The following is a 17,921-nucleotide window of genomic DNA, read 5'->3' on the forward strand; positions in this document are numbered from 1 at the left end:
CATAAGCAGCAGTTTAGTCGCAGCGAAGGCTTTTTGCCTGCTTTCTTAAATTAATCAGCACTGTCCACGCCTTGTGTGACATTAGCTTCCCACCACAGCTCCCAGCTGGGGATGCTGGTCCAGCTGGAAGCAAAGCATCAGCTCACTGGTATACTGGCAATGTTCTCCTAATTTCAGAGTTTGTGGCAATGAAGAGTGTGTTTTATCCAATGGTCCAATCACACCTTTGATTAGCTAACTCTCACAGACATTTGAAGGGTCCTGTATCTTCACCAGATCTGCCAACACAAATGCTGTAAAAAAGCAATTTAGATACCAACCTGAATTGGCCATTTTCCTGGAAAGAATGTCCATTAAACACTGCAAAATACAGCTTCTAACCATCTCTATTAAGAGAGGATCTGGCCCCTCAGACTAGACCACAGCCAACAGCATCCCTCTGTATCCACTGCTACAGACACACCTCACAGCAAGGTCCGGTGAAAAAAGCCTGGTGGCCCAGAAGCTGTTGGCTGGCAGCAGCACGAAGTTAGGTGAGAACCTGGTTACTCAACCGCTGCTTCATACACAACGCGTAGAAACCTCACACAATGTCAAAATTAATCCCTGTATTGTTTTCTTATTTTCAGAGTATCTAGGTTATCACGTCGGAGAGAGTGCCTTGTGCATTATCACCTCCCAAGGAGGAGGACAGAGGTTTTCCCTCTGTATGGTGGTTAATGACACCGTATATGACGAAGGGCACTAGGCTTAGGTGAGCTTGCCTGTAGCTGTGAGTCTTGTTCTTGTCTTTTATATATATATATATATATATATATATATATATATATATGAACTTGTAACTGTTGGTTGATTATTTTACTTTTATATAATGCACAGGATTTTTAGATTTTTAAGAACGTGGTGATCCAAGTTAGATGGATGGTACCGTGTTCACCTGCTTTGTATTTAGCAGACAAATCATTTTAACTTCATTAATGAACTATGTACAGGCCTATATCAGTGAATCTGCAACAGCTTGTGTATATTCAAATTTCAACTAAAGCAAGGTCACAGACCAAAACACAACCCTTTGAATCAGCAGCCCCGAGTGACAGTGGTGACAACGATGATGCCACCTGAAGACCCAAGCCTGGAACGCAAAGGCAAAGCAGTGAACCAGAGTCCTCTCCTTTCAAACCCGCTACAAACTTGGTTCCCATTTCCTAGAAAACTACTCACAAGGCATGAACTTACTGAGAAATTGTAATCAGTTTCACCCTTACCAGAATTTAATACACTCGATCAGATAATTAAAATTGCAAGACTGCAAGGTAAATTTTCTATGGGGTCTTTGGCTGACTGACTGCAAAATACCCCCAGGGAGACAATGCAATGGTGATGTAGAATGAAGATAGAATGGCTGAACATGGCAATACATCCTGACTTCTCTAAAAGGGTTATCTATAAACATTAGATGTACACCAGTAAATTTTAACTACTGTACCTTCATTGCGCATATTTAACTCCTTGACAATTATGCGATATAACCAGAACATTTGGATTGATGTCTCTGCTGAAAGCGAAGACAAGAAATACTTTATATATTGCTAAGTGACTGTCCAAGAATATTTAATGGGTTCCAATGAAGATGTAACCAAGGTACATCTGTATCTGTAAAGGTGTGTATATATAAAAGATCATGGAAGAAGCTGTCCCCCAGCTGTGTTTATTATGAAATACATCACTATTAAATCTTAATCCATTCAATAAGAAAATAAGCAAAAGAGGTAGAACTGTAGCAAGAAGAATAGCCTTATTATATGAAGATCTAAGAACACCTTTATTTTAAAATGGGATTAGAGGTATGACAGACTGTGCCATAGAGCAAAAGAGGTCTGTGCCATTAATCAAGAACTCTAAAATCTGATAAAATGTGTGTGTGCAGAAGGATCGTTTCATAAACACATTTAAGTGAATATGATGTAATAAATTGAGCCTATGGACATGTGCTGAATAAATATTTATGATAGCAGTAAAATGTGCCAGTGTTATTTATTATTTCAGAGTTTTCTCCATGACAGGTAATGATTTTTTCCCCTTCTAATTACGATTCAGTGCTGCCTTATTTTTTGGTTTTCTATTGCATATATACACCGAACATACACTGTATGAAAAAGAACATTTTTTAAATGCCACACAAAAACAAAACCTTCATGCCACACTGCAAATCTGGAGGCCAAGGGAGCATGTTTCCACACCAGAGAACACCAATTGACATAGTACCTCAAAAAGCTACTAAAATAACATTAACATTAGGTTTCTATTAGAAAAAAGTAATGCTCCCTGATTTCTCATCTCTTTCTGCTATCGGTGAAGAAAATATTTATAAAGATGCTAAAGAAACAAAAGGACACCGAGTCAAACTTTATGCCTAATAAACCTTGCTCTGAGGGACCGGGCAGGCTTCGCTGGTGCTGAGGTTTTGTAGTGGGCAAATCCCACCCAGCACCTCCCTGCCCAGCACCCGGCGGGCCCACAGCCAGACCCAGGCTTCGGGGACAGCCTGCACCCCCCCTCTGGCAAAACTCATCTGCAGCCCCTCCTCTCCACAGAGACCCCTCATGCCAAGGCGGTATGAAAGAGGATTTCAGTACATAAGGAACAGCTTATTAATTTTACACAGCTCTTGAGCTATTTCAAAACCTACCCAGGAGAGTACTGTCAGCAGCAGAGAGTGATGATTTCCTCAGCTTTCTTGTCTTTTTCTATTCACTCCATATGCTGAGCACAATGGGCTCCCAAACCTCTGACTGAAATTTCTAGATGCCACCATAATATGAACAAATATGAAAAATTGTAACATCCACTAAGATAAGAAATAAAAGACATGCACCATGATGTATTACTCAGTAATGATAATGATAATAATAATAATGATGATGATGATGATGATGATAATAATAATAACAACAACAACAACGACAAAAACAACAACAACACAAAATTCTGGAAGTTCATGCTGACCTTCCCTCTGTGACTGCTGACTCTTCACAGCCAAGGGCATTACACGTGGTAAATCACAGAGACTGGCTGCAAACCCAACAGCCTTGTCCCGGTCCTTCTCACAAATAATGGCCTGTGAAATCATTCTGATGAACTGCTAATTATCCTAACAGTCCTACAGTACCATATGAAAGCCACTAATCCTTTCAAACAAAGCCAGATGTGCCTCCATTGAAGGAAATCCTTGCCCCATTCACATTCACTTATGGATGCTTCGCCCACTGATGCCAAGGCTCAATCCGCGGCGGTGACCTGGCCAGGGAACACTGAAATGGCAAACGGTGCCCGTAAAACAAAATGACACGATGTGACGCCACCAGCTCGAATCCAGCCTCAATGCGTTATGACTGCCCTTCTCACTTAATCGGCATCAGACACCGGGAGCCACTGGAATTACAAGACAAGCAGAGAACAAGATTTAAGGGAACCGCCCCCCCCCCCCCCCATATGGCCCCCAAAATGTAAGCACTGACCAGGAGTTTGGAAAGATTTAAATTATACCAGAAGACAGGGAAGTCTTATCTGTGAAGACATGAGAGCTCTAAGCTTGTGGTACACAAAGATCGGTATTCTATGGCTTTTCTACATCTAAAAGAACTGCGCTAGCTCTATAAAAATTAAACCAAAAACCTGAGAAAATGCTCCCCGTTAAGAAAAAAAAAAAAAAAAAAACCCACACATTTTCACAGGGAGAAAATATTTTGTTTAGTTAAACAAAGGCATGCTCTGCCTGCTCGACCCATTTTCCTTTTCTTCTTTCCCTCCCCCATTTCTTTGCATCACCCTTTTTTCTTTTTTCCACAAACCGGTTCCATTAATCCCACGGTATGATGTAACCACCGAGGGGAGGAAGGATGCTGTTTGCTCAGTATAGCACATTGCTGTAATGGTCCTGTTTGCTCAGTATAGAACATTGCTGTAATGGTCCTGGGTCTTAGCATGAGCACAATAAACCAGAATGAAACAACAATACGGAACTCGGCCAGTCTTTCTTTAATTCCTTTTCCCATTTCAGGCTGCCCTGTGACTCACGGTTAGATGCTTGTCACATTCAGGGAGGTAAGGATGGGTACTCCGGAGGTGAGCTGGATGCCTACTCACTAAGCACAAGCAAAGGCTGAACAGAATAATCCTGAACCTCTGCTGCACTTACTTTTTTGTTTAACACACAACTGTGGGAGAAGCACTACCCAAAGAATTGCTTACAGAGGGATGACTGAGGCATGGCATATGCTAAACCAGCGTGGAATCTGCTTTCAGCTACGCCAATTGACAACAGAGTGTTACACACTCTGGCCATGCCCCAGATCCGTCTCCTGTATCACGAGCAAGCGCACGAGAGGCGCCGAGGGAATTTTCAGATGGCCAATCTGACCACTGCGTGATTTATTTAAATCATTCAAGAGGGAATACAAATGAGAAGCTGATTTACCATGCCTCAGCTCCTCTCCCTGAACCAGGAATAACCCTTCCGGACAAGCCTATTGCCCACACTCGCTGTAGTGCCGGAGAGATGGCAGCGCGTAGGCAGGACGAGGGTTAATGTATGTATGCCACTCTGACAGGACAGAAAGGTAGCAATGCTGAACTCGGTTATGCTAAGTATCATCTAGGAATAATGACTGCTCCTCTCCACCCCCTGATCTTCCTTTCTTCCAAACTATACTTTGGCAATTAACTGACCCCTACAGAAGACAAAAGTACCACCACACACTGCATGCATATGTAAATTTACTCCTAGATGACATATAATTTATTTCCTTTTTTTGTTTTTAGTTTTTAGTTTTTCTTCCAATTCAAATAATTGCACTTGGAAAAAGGGGGTAAAAAGAGGAGACTGACCAAGCCAGCAGAGATCAAGTCAATGCCCTGAAATAATCAGAAAATATTTGCAAAATCCTGACATACTTATTTACTCACACCACGCTTGCTACAACCAGCTTAGGATGAGCCTTCCTCACGTCTCCAGCACAGACCCCGTACTGAAACAGTGACACTTGTCCCTAGTCCAAGTGTCAGCAAAAGCCATGTGAGGTACCCAGACTGCAGTGAAACCCACCTTCCCAATGCCCAAGGCATAAGCTCCCCGACAGGCGAATTTTACCCTGCGAGTGCCACGAACAGACAGGACCGGAGGAGTCCTCACTTGAGTCACTTGCAATTTGTATCAGCGTTAATAAACTGCCATATCTACAGTCACTGCCTCGATAGACATCTAGCAATTGTCTCATGTTTTTTTGCCCCCTTTAATCATTTACCTTTGCTGACCTCAGGCTCTTTGAAACTAAGCTCCTGCACTTAGGGAGAAATTGCATTTTCATTCAGATAATCGGACAACCCCTGAAATCGCTGTCAGTTACAAAGTGAAATTGAAGTCTCTTGATTAGACATTTACAGGCCACTACTCCGAGCAGACCAACAGCTCCTCTTGTCTGCCTGCTTAAGGACAGTTTGTGATGCCTTGCATAGCAAGATATTCAAACATCTCACTTTACAGTGTTTGTTTTTGCTGTTGCTGCTACAAAATAATGTTGTTACTATTCTTTCTTCAACAACTTCTCCCTCTAAACGCTATAGAGTGGATTTTACTATATTCATGTCAGACAACAGCTAAAGCTGTCAAATTGTGCTGAGTGATGAGAAGCAAGCTTTATGAGCTAATGTGAGAAGATTTCTACAAAAAGTTAAAATTTATCATTACAAAAATTGTTCTGGCTTCAGTCTCAGTGAATGACTGGTTTTCTATTAAAGTCAGCACAATTGAAATGAACATTTTGCCTACATACCCTCATGCATAACACACTCTAGCCAACAATCTCTAGCAAAACCATGCTACATGTTTCTTAACGGCAGTACTTGAAAAATAAAGTCTTCTAGTTGATGGGACGTAAAGTGAGCAGTCATACTCCTGCAACTTAAGTAGAATTTCCAAGCAATAAAGAATTGCTTGGAAAAACTTCCAAGCAATGAAATAATGGTAGACTTCTCCCATGCATTCCCTTGCCCATACAATGTTTTATTTAACCTCATTTGATAGAACAGATTATTTAGGATGATGAACATTTGCAGCATTTTTTTTCCCCATTTTTTTTAAGAGTAATCAACAGCAGTATTTGAGAGCTGTTCTGAACGCCAGGGTTGGGGTGCATGCCCTGGGCAGATTTAAAGTAAAAGCAAGGCAAATTGCAAACACAAACCAGCCTGAGAAGAGCATGGGTGCAAGGATGTGCATGGACGGGAGCCACAGCATGTTCTGACCAACTGGAACACCAGGATTTTAGGACGCATCCATTTAGGCACAGCCAAAGGAACTAATCTCACATCTGTTGCTTTGTCACAGCTCCTAAGCCCCTCTCTGTGGGCACTGAACGTCCAAACCCAAAATAACACCACAATTCAATTCAGGCTGATAAGTTTTCCATAAATATGGCAATTCATTATTTTTGCTGAAAGCTCCCTCATAATTCTTGTCATGTGAAATAAAGTGAACACATCCACTAACTGCATCAATTCTGTTTTAAAAATACATGTGCTTGCATTATTTTTTTTGCAATACTTCATTGGCAGTGCAAAAGGCACTTTTGGTGGAGGGGGAGCACACCAGAAGCGCTGCGTGCATGAGAGGCATCGCAGCTGACAAGCCCAACAGACTAGGTCACACAGGGGAAATTTGGTGCTTGACCTCAGGAAGAATAAATCAGGCGGCCCAGACCAACAATCAGAAACGATGTCTACTTTAGCCCCCAACTCCTTCACATCTCCTCCTCTCCGCTGGTCTGTGAGGAGGAGCCAAGCCCACAGCCATTTCTCCCCATCTCCTTTCCACCTACATCCCGCTAGAGCTGCCGTCACGGAGAAAGTTGACCGACTCCAGTGATTCAGCAATGCAAGCACGGATTAAGACTACATCTGGCTCCTCTTCAAGGTAGAGAAAGTTTCTCAGAGTTTTTTGAAGTATCTCCAAGTCTAGTCATTCCCTGCTCTTCTTTATTTTACAGTTGCAGATGAGCTGAATTAATGAAGTAAATTAGAGAAGCCCTAACTCAGTTGCAGATATGCAGGGATAAAAGAACATATTTGGAAAGCAGTCAGTTTGCTTTGGAAGCATGTTGGCATTTCCTTGCAGATACAGCTGCAGTAGAGAGAGCTAAAGAAAGAGTTAACACTTGTGTCATTTCTGAGGAGGTGTCTGAGCGCATCCCCTGCTAGATGCGCCCTGCAGAACAACCTGAGCAAATCTTTTATGGCTGAGCCCTCCGCCTGCTCATGCTTCAGCAGCAGCCAGCTCTTCAGGAAACACCTATCCATGTATTTAAAAGGAAGACTCGTTACTGTGCCCTTTACAGTTCAAATACACGGAACAAAATCAACTGACGATGTACATCCCATTGTGCACCCATCCACGCAGCATGAGGTGCACAGACCTCGCCTTCGGGTAAACCCTGCTGTAGCTTCAGCCTTGTCTGCCCTGCTGAGATTCGGGATCACGGATCCCGTGGAGCTATTCCATGTGTACATTTTCAACCAAGCCCCAGAAATGGTAAAGCTTTTTGACTCTTATTCTAATTACAGCACCTCAGCCAGTCACACCCCTTAATCTGGGCTATTTTGGTGGATTTGACCAGTTTAGCGCTTACAGAAATTCAGAACCAATGGCTACAGTTTTCTGCGATGATTCAGTAATCACAGGCCAGAGATGGCGACTGCGACTGAGCACGGCATCCTCCCCACCACCTTATCCCAGCCGTACGGCACAATATCCAGCAGCACTTCTTCTCCCCCCCACCTCCTTTCCCACTTAATTTCACTGGCTCATTTTTTCTGTCAGCTAAGGGGGAAGGGTACAATCATTTATGTTGTTCTGACCAATTACACCTGTGTTTAAATCAATATTGTCACTGAATATTTTTTAACATTTTTCAACTCGGAGAAATGCTCTCTTTTTCAGCTTAACACTATGGACCATTATGAGGAAACATCTGTGATATGCACGCGTGTGCACGCACATGCTTGTGCACAAATGCATATAAAGTCATGAGAAAGAGGGGGGGAAATCAGTTCCAGACATCCGTGTTGTGATTCAGAAAGAAAAAAATATCTAAATGATGAGTACACAGCCTCTTTTCTTTATGTTTGTTATTATAACTTTACAGAACAGCGTTATACTTTATAATACACTTCCATCAAATCAGACCGTTCCATTCTACTAATAATCACAGCTCCGTTCACAAGTCAACTCACTATCACAGCAAGATGTATCAGCTCTGCCTACACTGTATTTACACACCAGAAAGGAAGTTGTTAGCCTCCAAAAATTTGTTAGATACTGTGGCAGACCTGAGGACATCAAACTGAGTAACAAAGAGGTGAATTAACCGATACGGGGCAAAGCCAAGGAAGAGGTCAGTCATGTCATCTTGATTACTCAGAAAGGTTAAGAACTTTTGCAAGTTTTGACCAAGGAGAAGATAAAAGATTAACTTCGGTGCACTACACTACGTGATCCATCAAAAACATAATCATCAAGCATATCATCCCAAGGTTAACCACGGTAATGGCCACCTGTGTGAGAAAGCTGAGAAAATATTAGGGCTGTAGAATTCCCTGTGCTTGCTCACACCGGGCACGGCAGTTGTATGCCAGAGTTTTGTCTGCAGAGTGCTCCCCTGGACTAAAACAAAGAGACAGAAAGAAATTTCCCTTAAAGCCAAGTCAACTTCTCGCTATCAGAAAAAATCCATCTTTGAAAATTAGAAACAGCAGGAAGTACGCTGTATTGAATGCTAAATTAATTTCTTCTGATAACTTATTTCAAACAGTGTTTGATTAAAAGACAATAAAAGATGCTTTAAACCCAGGAAAACATGGTTACCGCAGGCTGAGGCAAAAGTGGTATTGCTGATAAGTGACAACAAAGTGTTGTTATTTGTTTAGCTCTTGTAAAGGCACCCCAGTCAATCAATAGCTGTGCATGTACTAAGGCAGTAGGGCTTGTATAAAGATGCTTATCCGAAATCCATGAGCAACATTCCACTTTTGATTACAGTGCTCCAGACTGTCCACAGTGCTGCTGAAGACTGTATGCCTCTCTGACAAGCCGTATTGACAGAAATAATAATATAGAAACCACACTTCCCAATATGCATATCTAACTGCACAGCCAATTAACCACTATGCTGACTGAAATTGCTTTGTTATTCATTTTATTCCAACTGATGTTAATACTTCGGCAGCCGATGGGGATAATAACTGATGGAGCATATTGGAAATTTTGAAAGGGGATATAAAATTCATATAATTTAAAGATGTGGAGAAAGCTGCTATGCTTTACAGTCTTAAAACATGAAAATGTCTCAGTTATGTTTGAGAAGCACTCAGAGCAGGAGGACTAGTAAGTATTTGAAAATCCGTCAATGAAAAGGAGACATAAAAAAAAATTGTGACATAGGAACAGGTTTGAAAAAACGTTTTAAAACATCTCTCTCTAAAAAAAACGCAATTATAACACAAAGATGAGACTTTTTACTTCTACCTCTAATATCGCATTGAATGACAATGCTTGAACATCTGGAAACATTTACATTTAGTGTTTTAATCAAAATATAACCCTTTTCTGCAACATAACAAGCACATTCTAACCAGAAAATGTAATTTCATTTACCCTAACCCCTACAAATATTTGGTTTATTATCATTATATGCAGAAATAGCAATTCCAGTAGATTTAAAACAAAAAAAAGTACAAGGTCATAAAATTATCTTTACCTACACTAATAAGCCTTTCCCTGCAGTTTTCTTGCAAAGAAAAAATGCCATCTATAGATCATACGCACATCTTTCAAAGTTGTTTTGGTCATATTTTTCACGATGGGGGTATAAATGACTTCGCTGCAGCGCTGCAGTTCCAGCCCTGCTATTCTTCCTTAACGAAAGCTCCTGTGGAGTTCAACAGGCACCTTCCCCAGCGTGGGCTGGGGTGCCAGGAACAGCGAGCTGGTCATTCTGCTAGAGAAGTCTCTCTAAATGGAAATAACATGGATGAATCCAGCGCACACAGACTTCGGCAGCGGCGGGGAAGCAGCGGCTGGAAGCAGCTGGCCCAGCTCAGAAGCGAGAGCTCAGTACCCACATCCCTGCTGCCACGTCACGTTCAGGATAGAAAAGACCGGAGGGGGACACGCGCTGCAGTAACACACACACCATCCCGGCACTCAGCCTCGGCTCTCACCCCCAAAGCGTACCAACTTCTCTTCCTCAAAGCTCTCATTTTCCAAAAACTCCTCTTCCTGCTCAGGAACTTTGCTGTTGATGCACTTTTTCACCCCCTCTGCTCAACCTCTTCAGCCCCTCTACCATCCCACCCCAAAGCTCCCTAGCACTTCCCCACCCATAACTACCAATCTCCCAATAACGGCTCCCAACACCCTATTCCCTCTACTCCAGGCTGCCTCTGCTCCCCCTAAACCATCAGCCTATACCTTGGTCACAAGCCTCGTCAAGCCAAACCCCCTCCAGCACCATCCTAACCCAGGCCCTTAAAAGCCCAACCCACACGTGTACTGCCCAGCCTCTTCCATGCCGCCTGTGAGCACATCAGTCCTAGTCCCTCCCCATTCCTGCCTTCTCTTCCCAAGCATATGCCCATATCGAGATGCAAATGTCATTAGTCACCTCCTGGCTCTTATTCTGCCAGTTTAAAAACCCTAGAATCAAAATACATTTATCAGAAAGCAGCCTGAACAAGATCCTGAGAGGACAGAAAGAAGATCATTGCTGGAAGAAATGGACACACAGGCTGGGGGCCGTAAAAGGCCCAGCCCAGTAGAGAGCAAAGAGGTGTCTGCAGGAAGGAAGGGATGAATAAGGATGGTGACAGCCAGCCATGTGGCTACACCTTTAAATTTTTAGTTCTTCAACGTGTAATTGTCACTTCTCACATGATCCGTTGTGTTCCTGGATTCTTAAAGAAACTGCCTCTCTTCATTTAAAGTTACGGAGAAAGTTGCAATCTTTTTCCTTTCATGTGGGCTTGGCCACGGACAGTCCACGTTTTTGCAAACTAGAGGCACTGCAGTATGAGCTACTCAATACTCAAAAAAAAAAAGAAAAAAAAAGATTGCCTGGTAGATACAGCTATAACAAAAGCAATAGCCGCCTTCTTAAATGGAGCAAGGAGATATGAACATGAATCACCGAACAACCCACGTGACGCAGAGACCCCTGGCAAGCGCTGAGCAGCCTGGGACTGCTGTTGGCAAACATTAGTCTCTCTCTTGCTCCTCTGTACTTCTCCTTACGCTGCTGATGTCATGATCCAGAGAATTACTTTCTTATTCCTTCCCATGGCTAAACTTTCAATTCTTTCAACCATCTTTCACCTTCCTGAGTTTAATGAGCCAGAAAGCAAAGCCAAAACATCATTTGGTCAAGCTTGAAAGATGTTTAACTTTTAGGTTTAGTATCTTCAAAAACCACGTGCTGAACTACTTCTTGTTTAATAGGGTGAGCAAACTGCTTGGTTGGAATTGTGTTTGTGTCTCTGCGAGGCACAATACTGTCCGCTAAAATCACATGAGATCATACCACTGAGAAAAATCCCAGCAAAATTACCTGACGTTAGTGTTAGCAGCAAGAGCGTGGTTTGGTTTTTCAAAAGAAGTGGAAAAAAAATCCAACCATGCTGGGCTTTTTGGCTTTGCTTATACTATTAGCTGGAACTGGGTTGTCTCAAGGAAAACTGAAATAATTAAAAAATCAACGTGTTTGCCGCAAGGATGGGGGTGGCAGGGCTAGCCGGTGCCAGGGGTAGAGGAGGAGGTGTGGGTGTCTGAGGACTGTGGTGACATTTATTGAATGCCTGGGCAAAGTGACCGTTTCTCCTTCCTGTGACACTTTTGATTCACCACACCAGAGAGCAGCGCCTTCATTGGGGATTGACTAACCGACCTACCCTAAAAGCTCTTCTCGACTTTTAGCAGGTATGGTGCTACGAAAAGCTGACAAAGTGACAAAAAAGCAGATATGAGGTCACCCTAAAGACTCCAATGTTTACGTCCAGTTGTATTAGACTAGAACAGAATAACTGCAGAACTGAATGGAGCTAACGCTGAAGGAGATGAGCCTGAGCAGTGAATCCTCCCTCTCCCCACGGGGCGGGGGGCACTGATGAAGGGCGCTCTGATGCCAGGGCAGGCGCAAGCACCCCCTCACCCCTCACCCAGTTCCCCCCGACCACGCTTAGAAATGCAGCGACGGGCTCCAGAGGAGCTGTGGCCAACCCTGCGCAGCCAGAAAGAGAAATGCTCCTGCCAGGCTTGTGGAAGCAAACAGGAACCCCTCTCTGAAGGACTCATCATGAAAGGAATTAGCTGTTTTAAAACACCACCAGATAGTAAAATTTCTGATAAACACAGTAAAGCAAAGACGGTTAGGGTTATCAAGTAAACATTCTGAAATGTCTCCTTCTGTCACGTAACATCCTTCATTTTGTAAAATCAGCTACTTAACTTCTGGAGAGGCTCCTGGGCTTCCCTATGAAGTCCTTAAGAGGCAGTTCTACCACTTCATCTTTCATTTTCTTTAGCAAGACCCGTTTCTCCTGAGAAAGCTCCCTTTTTACACCGTCGCCCTTTGATTGGGGCCAAGGTAATCTTTTTTAAAAATGGCAAAAGGTGTGATTTTAAAATGCATTCTAAAGAATTGTAGCTGGTACCTCTACAATCATGGTTCTTTTCCCCTCATTCTTTTAGCTTTCCCTCCAATTAGTAGCAAGCCTCTAAAAGATATTCTCACGTGGGGAGGAATATAAAGAATAAGAAACATACATGTATATGTGCACACACATATTTCTTTAATTTCCCCCTGTAAGCACACACAGTACAGAAAATGCAGCATTCTATCTCACACTGCCTCTGCACTACACAGAAGAGTGGTGGCCTGAATTTCTCAGTCTCTGTCTCTCTTTTTTTTTTTTTTTTCAATTAGACCAGACATCTAACTTTTTTTTATATAACAAAATGCTTAAGAAAGCCATTTCTGTGCACTCTGCCTTTTCTAGCAGTTGAGTATTAAAGGGTATTTAGCACATAGTGGGAATTTTCAGGTAAACAATACTCGTATCCGCTAATGCTGGCATCACTAATCACCGGGGGGGGGGGGGGGGGGGGGGAGAATAATAATCCAAGAAATCCTAACTACCTGGTGCCTGCAACTAGGTCATCTTGCACAGAGCTGCAAAGGTTAAGTGCAAGACCTGTTTTTTACTTTGCAAAGCTTGTAAATGACATCGCATGATCGTGCAAATGAAGCAAGGCAAGATGAGAAAATGAAGAAGAATGAAGCTGTATAATCTAATCAGAAGCCAAGGAGGGTTTTTCTTTATCTTTTTTTTTTTTTTTCCCCTCCCTCGGAGACAAAGGCAGGCTTTAAATCCTTAAAACACAGCCCGGTGTTTCGCCTTCTTTTATGGCTTTTGGAAGGCTGAGCACACGCGTGTCTCTTTTGCATGTATTTATGTGGGGGTTCACCTCGGTGTGCACGGGGAAAGGCAGGGAGATGGGTCCCAGGGGCTGCTGGCAGGGCACTGCTGCACCTTCCTCACTTCACAAACTAAGTCCCGGAGCACTGTAATATTTAAGCAAAATCTACCCGCACCCGAAACGAATTTTCTTTCCGTCTCCCTCCTGACCGCCACGCTGGGCATCGCCCCCCTCCCCCCCCCCCTCGCGGTGCCTAAGCACTGCCTCCCGCCCCGGCCCCCCGCACAAGGAGCTGATCTCGCCTCGGTTCACCCACTCCCCCGGGGTGATGGATCGGGAGCGGCGCCGTCACCGCCAGCGACTGGGGCAGCACCGCGGCGCCCCCCGCCCCGCGCTGGGGGCCCTGGGCGCCCGGCCCTGCCCTGCCGCCCGGTGCGGGGCCACAGCACCCACCGCCCTGGGGCCGGGGGGTACGGGGCGGGGGGGAAGCTGCCACCCGGGGACCGCGGCTCCGGGCTGGGCTCCCTAGCCGGCTCCGGCGGGACGGGGAGCGGGGGGGTGCGGGAGAACCCCCCTCCGCCACCCGCCCCACGCCCACCGGCCCCGGGGGGGGCACAGCAGCGCCCTCCGCCCGCCTCGGCTCTTCGTCCCTGAGGGGAGCGGCGGGACGGGCCCGCAACACACACACCCCCTCGGCGCTCTTCTTCCTCCCACCGAGCGCGGCGGCAGCCCCCGGCCCGCGGGGTCCCGGCAGCCCCCGCCTGACCTCTGCGGGGCGGCTCGGCTCGGCTCGGCTCGGCTCGGCTCGGCACGGCACGGCACGGCGCACCCTCCCCGCCCCCCCATGCAGGGTAACCGGAGCGGCCCCCGAACCCACCGTGTCCGCCTCGCAAGGAAGCCGGTGACCTGTAGATCGCGATAGGCACTGAATGATGCTTGCTGCTGCCATGGAAATGGTGAATGTGGTGAGCGCCCAAACTGGAAGCGCCCCACGCCACCCCAAGGAGGCCGCTGAGAGTGAGCGGGACTATCCAGAGCAGGGCCATGCGGCCCCCGGTGCTGCTGCTGCTGGCGGGTCCCGGCTCCGGGGTGCCCCTGAGGAGCCCCCCCATCCTCCGGTGGCGGCGAGCGGCCCGCGGCGTCCTCGGCGGAGCAGCGGCCGCGGCAGAGGAGGCAAAGTTTGGGCAGGGGCGCGCTGGCACACGGGCACGGCGCTGGCTGCAGCTCACCGCACCAGCCCAGCCATCTCTGCCCTTTGGGAAAGCTTATCGGGATCCTTCTCTCCAGGTCTTCTTCTACCCAAAACAATCCGAGACATAGTCAGAGGCGGAGAATCCAGGCAGTTCAGAGCCTTCGGAAAGAGGGGGAAAAGCCCCGCGCTCAAACGATCGCTAGTTTCGGCTTTCCCGGGGCGGGTGTTCATTAACAATACTCCACAGTTGCAAGGGCTACGAGAGTGCCAAGCATTCCCCCATCCTCAGTAATCCACAGTGTAGCCAATCATGCCACATTTCTACTAAGAAAGAAAAAAGGGGATGCCACTCCATCAGCCGGCGCTGGGAAAGCAGAGAAAAAGCAAACTGCTGCTCTCCCCTCCTTTCATCCCCAAACTGGTGAGCCCTCGCCGCGCAGCTCCAGCCGGCGCACACACTCGCACACACACGCTCGCACACACCCGCCAGACAATGATCAGGCTGCTCCGGCAATCCCAGTGCTCTGGCTACTGACAGTAACACCCGAGGATGTTTTCAGGGAGAATAGTGCACCCTTATGAAAGAAGCTGCGGGCAGGGGGGGGGAGAGAAGAAAAAAAAAAGCACACCAGAAAAAACACAACAACAAAAAAACCACAACCCCCATGCTTGCGAGGAGCAGGGCTATGCAAATCTGCAGTCTCGGAGCAGCAAATCGCTGGAGCCTGGATGCAATGCAGAGGACGAGCCTATGCGAAGGAGGGAGGCTGGGTTCAGCTCCCACACAGTCGCGCTGCCGCTCTGCCTGCGGGGAGCCGCGCAGTGCCGGAGCAGGGCTCGGGCAGCGCGCAGGGGCCGCGCAAGAGCCGCGCAGGAGCCGCCCCACCCCCGCCCGCCGCCCCCCCGCGCCGCGCAGGCAGCCCCAGGGCGGCAGCGCTCCCCCTCCGCCCGCAGCTCAGCTGGACCAGGGTCTTGAAACCCCACTTGCATCTTAAAAAAGAACCATTTCGGGTCTTTTATTTGGCCTAAACTTGCCCCATCAGGCATTTCCCTCTGTCTGTTCGAGCATCGGCTCTGATTACCGGTAATTACACGCTGCCTAACAAAGAGTTACCGGGTTGGCTTTTTTTCCCCGGCACTACTCAGCCACTGCACCTCGGCTGCCCACCGCAGCCACGGCCGCAAAGTGGGCTGGAAAAAAAAAAGAAAAACAAAAAAAAAAAGAAAAAAAAAAAAAGAAAAAAAACCCAAAACAACAAAAACCCACCCACGTATCCCCGTTTCGGGGCTGAACCCCCCCCACCCCTCCGCCGCTCCAGCTGCAGGGCGGCGCCGCCAGCGCCCGCATCGCCCCCCGGGGTGCGGGACCCACCGCGCACCCAAAGCAGGGGGAAGCCCCCCCCCCTCCGCGGGTGGGAGATGTCACGTTTACAAAGCGAGGGGGTTACAGCCCCAGGGAAAGCAGCGCACCCCTCGGCGGGGGCCCCCCAGCAGCCGGCCGCGGGGGGCGCAGCCCCTGCAGTACCGCACCTGGGCACAGCAGGGGGGGTGAGCCGCACGCTCCCGGCTCTCCTCATCCTCCTCTGCCCCCTCCACCGTCCCCGTGTGTCCCCACGCCCCCCCCAGCCTGCCGTAGCTCTAGTGCCATGCCTTCAGCAGCATGAGATCATGGGTGCGGGGTGCGGATGCGTGAAAGGGAGCGGGCGAGCGGTGGGTGTGAGGATGCTTTTTTATACGTTTGGCGTTAATTTCAACGAAAAAAAAAAAACCAAAAAACCCACTGCGGTTCGCTGAGGCGCTCGCTAATTCACACCGGGGGGAGTCGCAAACCCCCCCAGCTGCGAAGGCTTGGGAGGGAGGCAGGCGTTTCGCCCCGGCGCTGCTCAGCACAGGGCGGATCGCTCCCCAGACCGGCAGAAACGCCCTTCCCGGCCGGGTGGGGCTGGGGGCTGCACACGGCGATGTAAGGACCCCGACACCCCCAACCCCACCCCACCCCACCCACCCCCCGAGCAAGGGCGAGCCCCTGCCCCGCCTGCGGGGCGTTTCGCATCCCTCACACACCGCCCCGCAGCCCAGCCACAGACTCAAAGTTTTGCAAAGCCGCCGAGGTACATTGCGGGGAGCCTGTAGGCGGGGATGGAAACACTCGGGGAGAAAGACCCCCACCACCACCTGCCAGGCTTAGAGCCCAAAGCCCTTCTGGCTCCGTGGGAGGGCACCCACGCACGGCAGGGGGCCCGCAATGGATGGGGGGGGGCTCTCCTGTACCCCCGGCTGGCCACAGCCACAGGCGGCTGGTGGGGAAATCGGTGGCTTTTCCAATCTGCCTCCGCAAGCCTTAGTGTAAAAGAAGGAAGAAGCCCCAATTTTCCAAACTCTCCACATGCAAATGGTGCGCCCTGTTGCCTTTGAAAAAATAAAATACAGTAAAACGCTCTTAAGTTTCAAAGTTAAGGAAAGAAGGGCAAACAAAAAAAAATCATAAACACCAACCTGGATTCACCAGCTCTCCTAAAATCAAAGCCCCTGATGTATATTTCCTGTTCATGCAAGTAATACGTGTTAGAAAAAAAATTTCCATAAATACCAGTAGATTTCTCTCAATCTGACTCAGGAAACATAATAGTTCCATCAGTCACTAGAACTGGGGTTTCGGTAAACTGTTCACATGTTTGCTGCCGTTTTAGAAACACACAGTGGTTAACTGACTGTTCTTAACGATTCTAGACACCCTACAGGTGAGTATCCCCAAATTGCTAGCACTTCTCTGAAAGAGGAAGCCGGCATTGCCGACCCCGTACGGGTACGGTTGGCTGCGCGGTTGTTCAGCTCCCGTTTCGGTTGGCAAGTCCTGCCTAGCGTAACTTCTGCTTGGCTGTTGCAAGGCCTCCGCTGAGAGCGAGAGCCGTGCTGTGCTACCTTTTACTGGGAATTTCCCTGCTGGCATCCAGGGATGCACGGCTGCCTTGGCGTTCCCCCTAGGTGTAACCTTGCTCCCGCAGATCCCTTCCAGCCTCAGCCCAGCTGATTCAACTTTGGTTGAAGATACACATCGGTGTGGATGCAGTAGGACTTTGTGTAAGCGTTCTTCTCTGTCGTTGAGTATGTTTGTAGCTCCAGCCCCTTATTCTAAATTCTTACTCCATCTGCCGTCTACTGTGTCAAGCAGGCCTAAAGTGCTTAAATACCAAGGACAAATGAATA

At 47.4% G+C, this 17,921-nt stretch overlaps 1 protein-coding gene across 26 annotated transcripts in view; it reads right to left on the minus strand.

Annotated features, from left to right (window-relative positions):
• NRXN1 (neurexin 1) overlaps positions 1–17,921 on the minus strand; it is a 725,766-nt gene that overhangs the window by 270,731 nt on the left and 437,114 nt on the right. For 4 of the 26 annotated variants that reach the window (XM_040611887.1, XM_040611886.1, XM_040611884.1 and 1 more), the window contains exon 1: positions 14,400–15,299. The exons of the other annotated variants lie outside the window; for them this stretch is intronic. In XM_040611887.1, coding sequence (XP_040467821.1) covers positions 14,400–14,634 — 235 coding nt within the window. In that variant the 5' untranslated portion in view covers positions 14,635–15,299. Of the gene's footprint in view, positions 1–14,399; positions 15,300–17,921 lie in introns of those variants that run through there. 26 annotated transcript variants of the gene reach the window in all.

The sequence above is a fragment of the Falco naumanni genome, chromosome 12 (genome assembly GCF_017639655.2).
Source record: "Falco naumanni isolate bFalNau1 chromosome 12, bFalNau1.pat, whole genome shotgun sequence".
In the NCBI taxonomy this organism is placed as follows: domain Eukaryota; kingdom Metazoa; phylum Chordata; class Aves; order Falconiformes; family Falconidae; genus Falco; species Falco naumanni.